At 35.3% G+C, this 9961-nt stretch overlaps 1 protein-coding gene across 3 annotated transcripts in view; it reads right to left on the bottom strand.

Annotated features, from left to right (window-relative positions):
* Positions 1-1000: 1000 nt before the first annotated feature.
* LOC140146025 (CDC42 small effector protein 2-like) overlaps positions 1001-9961 on the bottom strand; it is a 79138-nt gene continuing 70177 nt past the window's right edge. For 2 of the 3 annotated variants that reach the window (XM_072167766.1, XM_072167775.1), the window contains exon 5: positions 1001-5411. In XM_072167766.1, coding sequence (XP_072023867.1) covers positions 5380-5411 — 32 coding nt within the window. In that variant the 3' untranslated portion in view covers positions 1001-5379. Of the gene's footprint in view, positions 5412-8288; positions 8349-9961 lie in introns of all 3 variants that reach the window. The other variant, XM_072167782.1, reaches the window with a different exon arrangement.

The following is a 9961-nucleotide window of genomic DNA, read 5'->3' as shown; positions in this document are numbered from 1 at the left end:
TGAGTTCAGGCAATTAACAAAAAGAACAGAAACTTTTTAATGAAGCATGCATCACAGGCATGCATCCTAGCTTGCTGTGACTAATGTTGTAACACTATAACCTGTGTACAGCCATTTCCTTCTTATGTTATGAAGGTGACAGTCTCGTCGCTAGGTTAGCTTCCTGTTTCTCTTCATAATCTGTGATATCAGTGTAATGATGATCAGCTGAAAATGAAATGGCTGCCTGATGTCAGAAATACACTCAGAGAGCCAAGTGTTTACCTTTTATTTTGAGCTTGGTATGCATTAGTTAACCAATTGCCTTTCATATGATGCTATAATCAGGGATTGAGCTTTGAGGCAAGTGAAGTAAAAATATAAGTACACATGGCACTCCAAACTTACAGGTAGTCATATATTGGTGAAGAGTACAGGAATGTAGTGACACATTCCTTCTGGCACCCATAAACATGGTCTATCAATTAATGCTACAGTTCTATCTGAAGCACCATGACAGCATCTCTTACACAGGGAAGTGGTTTGTAGGTTTGTAAGTTTGATAATGTCCCATAAATCATAGTGTTTTTTGTTATAAGAAACGTTAGTGTGAAATGTTGAAAATTCCAACCCAAAAGTTCACCTTTGCCCGACATGTTTTTTTACAAGCATAATATGATTTTTTGACTATTCCCCCCTCACAAAAGGACTTTCATTTACATAGGACATCATTAAACTTTCGGTTTGTTCCTAACAAACCTGTAAATTTTGAAACTCAATCTCTGCATCACAGTTGAAAACCAAATACAGCAAACGGCAGCTATACTAATATTGGCATATTCAGGTTTGACACAAGACCAGTTACACCATATATCATGGCACGTCTCCACATGAAACCAGGTAATACATGTATGGTTATGATATCATTGTCTTATATGGAAAAAGGATTAATTAATTAATTAATTAGTGGAACCTATTTCATATATAGTCCATATCATTCGGTAGTCTAACTACATCAATGTTAAATTTCCCATACTTCTTTACTTTTAAAGAACAACTAGTCTTGTTTATTTATTGTTGAGAAGTACGGAAAATGTTTAAATAAACATGTTACAATTTTATCGTACACTTGTTTGTCATTTAAGGTTTTTTTGTGGTGACATATCACATAACCACAGTATTCATTGGCAGTATGAGTTGTCAACAACAAACTTGACTGATATTAAAGCATAACATGAACATGTTTCCTGCCAGGTTTTACATGTGATTACATCTACAGCTAATAGTAAAGAAGCGTTTAACAGTACCACATGCAATTCACAATGTTGTGATAACCAAAACATGCATCTTTGAACAAAGTTTCAATGGTTTTCTACTGTCAAATAGAACAATGCAAACAATTGTTACAAAAGGAGTATTCCAGTTGAAATTCATATGTTCCACATGGAACACATGACCTTAATCCTCCACACAGGGAGTGTGAATTTCAAATGTATTTACCTTTAATAAATGGATAGCTCCATTTCAAATCTACACCCCCTGTGTGGAAGATTAAAGTCATGTCTTCCATTGGAGGGTATATGGATTTCAACTGGAATAGGCCAATACCATCCACGTGCAGATACCAAATGATGAAGTAAACAAAGTGAATGTAGTTCATCTGAGGAGTGAAAAGTTCATATGCAGTGCACTCAGCTAATATTACTCTATCATAATGATACACAATAGGTTGATGATCTTTACTAACAATGTCAACTACATTACATCGGAAATGTTTGTTCCTAATGACATCAAGGGCTTAGAACCAGAATGGACGTCCAAAATTAATGTGTTCAGACATTTAGAGTTTAAAAGTTTTAAGTTCTCCATGATAGAAATCAGAAACTCGAGCAAAGACAACAGTCCTACAATTCAGATATCGGACATGGGCACTTCTGGTATAGAAACTAAATCCAAGTTCACATCAAAGTAGTAAATTTAGCTCACAAATACCAGGGACAAGGGCTGGGTTTATGTCCTTGATGTATTGGAGTAAAAAATCACAAAACCTTAGAACTTTAGAACCAAGTATGCTACAGCTTTGGTGTTTTCAGTATATATGTATGATAGCATGATGTTTGAATAAGGTAATAATAATAGTAATTCAATTTTTAAAATGTTTCCTTTGGATCCCATGGAGCAGATTGTGTCACACATTGGGTACAGTGTGTTTTGTCTTAAGTTGAGAGTAACACCATGTTGGATTTTGCTGTGGCAGATTTGAATCAGTGTATTTACCCTGTTTCGTCACAGGCGTATGGACAAATCACCCTTCGCTGGTGTGTAAATTAGGTTAGCATGTACGATTCAAATCTGCTGCTGCGAAATCCAACATAGTGTTACTCTCAACTTGAGATCAGACAGATTATAGTACCATGCATTCTTTAATGTAATTAACGAGCACATTAATTATTTTCCTTCTTCAAATCTATAAAGATGTGTGAATTCACGTATTGCACTAGATTGTGCAATCAAATTACTTACTACTTATCAACTGATGCTGTTAAGTACTTGTAGCAACAACATATCCGTGTAACAAATACAATTTAAGGTTTTGATTCTATACATTCTTGCTATTTGCTGACATAGTGCACGTTAGTACCCATTGCTTACTGGTTCAAGCCTATGATATAGTCTTTATGCTGTGATCATTTCGATCAGTGGTTCGTAACAAAGAAGTGTCAGCCTATTTACCTAGCAATGGTCTAATGTGCACTATGCAAGCGAATTAATTGAATGACAATTACAGGATATTGATGACATAACTGCATTCAGTCCAGCTGGATAGGAACTATGTCATCTTTGTTCTCCCCTCTTTGTTTAGTCCTAAAGAGGATGAAAGATTCTACAACACGGACAGTAGTTTATCCAGGAATATGGATATACCAATTCAGCTAATTATGAGAAAAATTTGAAGAAAGAAAAGGATCCTATCCAGTTATACTAAAAAAGGAACTTTGAATCAAATGACCACATGATTAACACAAACGTCACAATATACATTGGGATTATTTCATTGCATAATCAGTTGACACTTTATACCATAATTTTTTACAACACAAAGAAGAGTGATACTATTTACTAACTACCTTTAATTCAAACAATAAATTTCAAGAGTATATTTTGGCATCTCAAATAAGGCATCTTCATTGGCTGCCTGTTAAGGCACTGTTGTATTTAAATACTAAAATGTAATAGCAAAGTGTTAACAAGTAATGTTTCAAATATTACACTTTATATACCACCAGTTAACATTAAGGTGCAGCATTTGTGTCTATAATTAGCGCTAATTAAATCTGAATATTTCATGGCTTTATAACATGCTACAGTTGCTTCACTGGTATTTTTGGTACATAGAGATTTTAAGCAATCTCCAATCACATTCCAGTCATGCCTGTATGCACAAAACAACTTTAGACCAGGTCTAACTATGGAGGTTAGACTTAGGGAGGGACCCCATTAATCATTTCTTTTCTTCCTTTACTCCTAGTAAAGTCCAAAAATTAAACAGCAGCTGTAGTATAAATATTTTAATATAATTATAATATAGCTGCTGTTAAATTATGGACTAACAAAAAGCTTATACCAAAGAGTTCCTCCTCCATAGAACTAATCTCTATAGTTAGATCAGGTCTAAAATTAGGTCTTAAGTTAGACCTGGTCCAACTTGTACATATGGACCTATGTCGTGTATATACTACCTTAATGAGGCACCATTGCCTTAATCCTTGCAATAAAGTGAAGGAAACAGGACACCTGCCAAGACTGGCAGTACTAAAAATAATTTTTCACCAGGTTTGCCGTTGCAAATAAGTAGAAAAAGTGGTCTCGCCCGGGCATCAAACCCAGGACCTCAGGTTTACGAGACCTATGCCTTAACCACTTGGCCTCGGGAACTTAATAGACGGGTTGAAATTTGAACCTATATGCGGCACTTAATCTTATTTGCAATGGTCAACCTAGTGAAAAATTATATTTATCATTTAATTCCTGTCGATCATGCCATCATTTTTTTCCATGTCGCTGGCAGTACTTCTTGTTGAACTACTGTCTTGTCTTGTTATTGCAACATTTTGAGACTTGGGTGATCGACAGCTATACATGGCTGCAATGTGAATGGGATATTTCTTACAGTCACCAAGTACAGGTTTGGCAATTTTAAGTTTTACAAGTCCAGAATGTTACTGGAAGATTTTACCGGTCATTTTCCACACGCAAAGGTCTATCATTCTGGACTTTTAAAACATAATTTGCAATTTTAATATGATAATAACAGACCTGATGAACTTATTCAAAGAGACGGGTTTGACTAGTTGTCACAAACACTTGTAATGCATTGATAGTGTTGAAACCCATTCCATATGGCCTCACCACGTAGGTCTTCACAGTTCAACAGAAACTTCTAACCGGGCAACTAGAAAGCTAACCAAGTTGCCATGCCATGGGTACAGACACAAACAACATACTGCTAGTCTTTGTGACATCTATCCCTGGTTTCCAGTAACACTGATAGCAAACAACACAAATATCTTGTTTCTCTAAACTTGAGTTTCATATAAAAATCACACAAAACATGTCCTTTTACATTACTCCAATCTGCAACACTCATCAACAAAAGATATATTATTATTGCACATCCTTCATCTCGACTATAGGCAGTGGACGCCGACATCCGATGACTTGTTTTACCACTGGCTACTTGCTGGAGTAGACTGAATCTGGCTTTCTCATAAACATCAAAGTAGCAGCCTTTCTTCACAATGGCAAAGATGGTGATGATACTAGCATATATTAAAAAACATTTTGCACCAATAAGCTCTTCTTATGCAAAACATACTGCACAGTAAATTTATTTACAAGAGAGTGCAGCATTTCTTCACAATGGCAAAGATGGTGACGATACTAGCATATTGATATTATTTGCACCATTAAGCTCTCTTTATGTGAAACATACTGCACAGCTAGTTTATTTACAAAAGAGAGAGAGAGAGAGAGAGAGCAACTTGCACTTTCACCTTGAAGACACCAAAGTAAACAAACACATAGCAAGAAGGTCTGCCATTACTGCATGATGATCACTTTTTAACATAAATGCATGATCAACTCTCGTTGGCTGACGTCACATCAAACTTGCCTACATCCTCCATTTCCATGGCAACTTTCATCCACATCAAATTCATAATAATATCATGTGACTATAGTAAAAACCACCACTGGTTCCCAACCATATGATGATCAAGGTTCATTATCTTCCCGAAAGAATGCATGACCTTATTTGAAGTGCAGTTCTGCATGTTTTGTTTTTTAGTAAAATATAGTTATACTCTTTTTGTACAGTTTCGACACAGCTAGTATTAGGGGCTATTCCTCGGCTACCGCTGCTTGATCTGCTTCTGTAATAAAAATAATAACAATACAATCAAGTTATTTTATTTGAAATATCAAGAATTTTAAACATCTACACTAGGTGATCAACTTTTTATAGTTAACATAGGTTAACATACCTATACTTAATGGAAAGGATTTTGTCTGAATGTAACACGTGTATGAGGGACATCAAGTTGATTTTATGTGGACATATGACACCAAGTTCATGTCATACATACAAGCAACCCATACACAAACTATATTTTATCCCGTCGCTGTTAACTACTAAGAGTATACTTTGTTCACCTGTAAGACAAAGTACACCAATGCGCACACCAATCCCTACATGCTTGGTTCCTGTAGGGAGAGCTGTGTAATATCAACTACAGATTCAGATACATATGTACCTTCTGTCATGAACACTTATAAGCAGGTAGTTGGTGGGCTATCTATTTTTTGATATCAAACATAGGACAACATGCAATATCAGCCTCAGTTTAGCAGTAACATAGGTGCATATTTACCTGGTCTCAGTATAGAATGACACATGCTACATGTACAAGGGTGATTTATCAGCACGCTTGCTGAAACCATAGACCAAGTATTTATTTTGAATCAGTTGTAGGCCTACACAGTTCAGAACTATCATCTGGAACCAATTATGTTGTATAGACAGCCTCAATGTTTTATTAGACCCACATGTAGACTTATTTCTATAGAGACTGGTTGCTTCATATCCACTTACAAAGGTCATGGATATTAGCATTTATCATAATTCAAAACTGAATTCATGTAATAATACAGAATGTTTAAGACTAGATTAACTATCCTACAGTGTGTAAAGAGTTGAACAGATTTATAATAAATTAGTCTGAAAAACACTTCTACAGGTTCAAGCGGCTCAATTAGATTGCAATTTCATGCTATACATGTAGGTGCTTAAGATTGAGTATCAATAAACATCTTTATGGTTTAAAACCAAAACACTCATGCCAATCATAGTGTAAACACAGCAAGACCACTGATTACAAACTATAAGCTACTCACAGCAATACATTTCACGTCAAACTTATCTGAACTTAGGACGACAAGACCACAGAGAATAACGTAAATATAAAACAATACATTTCACATCACAATTTCTATTTCTCAGAATTATTGTTTAAAGGTTTCTGTACAATCAAAAACATATTCAAAGTATGACAAGACCACATACAGGACAAAGTACACCTTAAACAAAATGACGCATTTTACGTCAAAACCTTACTTGAAATGGTTTAGGGGTTTCTATCCATATAATTACAAACATTTTCTAACTACAACAAGACCACAAAAGACAAAAATAATACACTTCAAACAAAACATCACATGTCACAGCACAATTGTTATCATTTGCAATTGTTCAGAGTTTCTGTATAATCAACTCTTTTTTTCACTCTATGTAAATACACACCACCTGACATGGCAGTGCATATTTTAAGCAATTTGGGTTATATTGGCAGTCATCCAGCCAGACAAACACACAAATAAATAGAAAATACCAGACATTACACATTTAAGATGCTATGCACATAAATAAGTTCATCAGTTGTAAACAAAATGGTGCATACAATCACACTTAACCAAATAAAACAATGGTTTCTGTCCTCTATAGCATTAGTGTAAATTATTAGTTTAGAAAGCACACAGAGCAAACCTTGATATATAGCGAAGCTAAAGTTTATATCACATAAGGAAAGAGGAAATGCTGGCTAAACAAACTCATCTTCATGGGGCAAAGTTCAATATTACATATGCATGTCTATTTGATAGTAAATGACCCTCAGCTGTTTTGAAAATCTAATTTTGACCTTACCAGGTAACTAGTGCACCTACCAGGTTTCTGAATTATTTGCAGACAAGGAATTTCTCCAAGAAACACTTGAAGTAACCGATGCAGACATGCACTTGGATGACTAATTTTTAGCAATTTCTATCTTTCTTTTCTGCTTGTTTAAAATTTAGGTTTATAAATCTGCACACCTACTTTAAGTTCTTAGTTCAGAAAGTATACAAAAATCTTAGTTCAGAAAGTAAAATTTTTTGAAAGTGCATATTTTTCTTTCTGAAGACAAGGTGTATGTTATTTGTTTGGCTTCCTTACATGATTAATGGTTTACTACTGCAAATTTTCCCCAACCTACAGCTTAAAATAAAGCTTGTTCAGACTGAAATTAACCCCAAAGTTGGTAATTTTTTTAACATTAATTACAAAACATTTCACTTTCTACCCCCAAGTAAATTTTGACCAGTATGCTTGATGTAGGTCTTTTGCATACATGCATAATTTGACATTGTGACACATGGCTTCAGCTGCAAGTATTATTGCAGGATCTAGTTACTGGGAATGCTAAAACCCATTTCAGGTACACATTTGCAAGATGGGATTCCCATCTCTCTTTAACCCCCGAGCACTACCTGCCGATCTAACATTGCCTCTGATTGGTCAATTACATGATATCTTCACTTTAATCACCAATGAGAATGGAGTTTTGCAAATAATTCACCCCAATTGTTTTGCGTGGTGAAATTATTCTAACAATGTTGCTGATTGGTCCAATTGATAATGAAAACTTCTTTTTGACCAATAGGCAGGTAGTTCTCATGGGGTTAAGCTTTGGACTGAGGATAAATTGCTGTATGTTCCTATGCATACATGCCAGTGTCAATCTGGGTAAGCAACAGATGTGAAGCATCTGCCATAGGTAGGCAACACAACACAATGGCATCACACATCAATCAAGTTGTGTCACCATGTCTTGAAGGGGTTTTGAGTTATAGAAATAGAAAGTGCAGATAGGAAAGCAAACAAGCAAACAAGCAGGTGTGGCGCAGGGTTAACAGAAATCATGCACTACACAGACCCTGTAGTTAGTGTGTCCTACACCTCATGCCCCAATTCAGCCCCCATCAAAGCCATGTTCCTGGATCAAAAAATACAAACAAAGGCAAATCAAAATGTTTTATCCTAAAGAGATGTTCCTGGATCAAAACATGTAAACGAATGCAAATCAAAATGTTTTATCCCACTGAATAGTCTTGGTGGTATTGCAAATATTATTGTTAAAACGCGACAAAATATGTATGGTTTTGAAATAATCAGCAAACAATGATTTATGTTGACACAGACAAAATCTATGATTTAAGTCTGTAAGGCTGTGAAATACAATCATGAATCCCTGCTGAGCTCTAGGGACCAGATCCCAAGACTGCCTTGTACAAGATGAGACTATCTGATGACATCTTTTTGCCAGTTCCTGAGATCATGATGCCCACGAATATCAAGTGGCCGTAAAGCAGCCTACAAGCACGCCAGAGCAGGCTTTCAATGTAGCAAGAGCCTCGTGACTCATGGAAAAGGTGCAGTGCAGGAGGTATAGCCTCATTCACAAGTAGGGATAACCAATTCTAATTGTGCCATATATATGATGAAGACACCAAAGATATTGTTTTTGTTTGTTCCAATTCTTGTCATTTTGGATATCTGCCATTACTTCATCATTGGTGAATATTCTTGTTTTAAGGGGTTTACCTATCAGGGCAAGAATAACATAGCAATTGAGTAATGCTTTCTCTCTACCAAAGAGGCAAATATCATCATCATTGCATTTGGCTACCACATCAAAACTAATTAATTTAAATGGACACTTGTAATATGATATAATGGTGTGATTTACATAAACAAATGCATCAGTAGGATTGTATTAAGATGATATTGCGTTTTCAGGCTTGCTATTGAACCTTTCTAAACCAATTTGAAAACAAGAAAAGTGTTTGTGGTGTTATATTTTTACAGTAGGCTAACCCATAATAAGGCCTCACTTGCAATTATAATTATAAAATGCAGTCAGTTATGGCAGATAATGAATTTCCTGTGCTATCAATAACTGGGCTATTCCAGTTGAAATCCATACACCCACTATGCAAAACATGATTTAAATCACCCATACAGGGGGTGTAAATTCCAAATGGAGTCACTCATTCAGGTACATTTTGTAACCCCATTTAAAACCTCACACTCCCTGTGTGGATGATTACGTCTTGTTTTCCAACAGGAGTGTATGGATTGATTTCAACTGGAATATAGCTAATTCAGACTGAATGCCACGTGTAAAATATAAAGTGAGAGTGTCTTCACAACACACTCTTGTATTGTCATACAAAAATCACTGAGCATCCATGGTTTTCAACATGGAGATATTCATTCCAATTAGTTGACTTATCTAACTTGCACTTGAATTAAGCTGGTGTGAGAGGGATGAAAATAAATAAATAACTGCATAGTGATGTTTCAAGTTTTAAAACTGTTCTTGTTTATCATTCTCATTTATTTGCTTGGAGTCAATTCTTAAAAATTCCTTTTTGATTGATTATTAAGGTAAAGTATTTTAGCTAGAATATTTTGATTAAAGGTAGTATATTTTCTAAGTATGCAGTGTTATTGGTACTAGGTGTATAAGTCATGCATACAAAGGGCATACTTGAGAATATAGGTAGAAGCAAACAAGAAAATGGTATATATATATACCGTAAAACC

Source organism: Amphiura filiformis, chromosome 1 (assembly GCF_039555335.1).
Source record: "Amphiura filiformis chromosome 1, Afil_fr2py, whole genome shotgun sequence".
Lineage (NCBI taxonomy): Eukaryota > Metazoa > Echinodermata > Ophiuroidea > Amphilepidida > Amphiuridae > Amphiura > Amphiura filiformis.
Note: the sequence above shows the minus strand (reverse complement) of the source record. Positions and strands in the feature narration are given on the sequence as shown.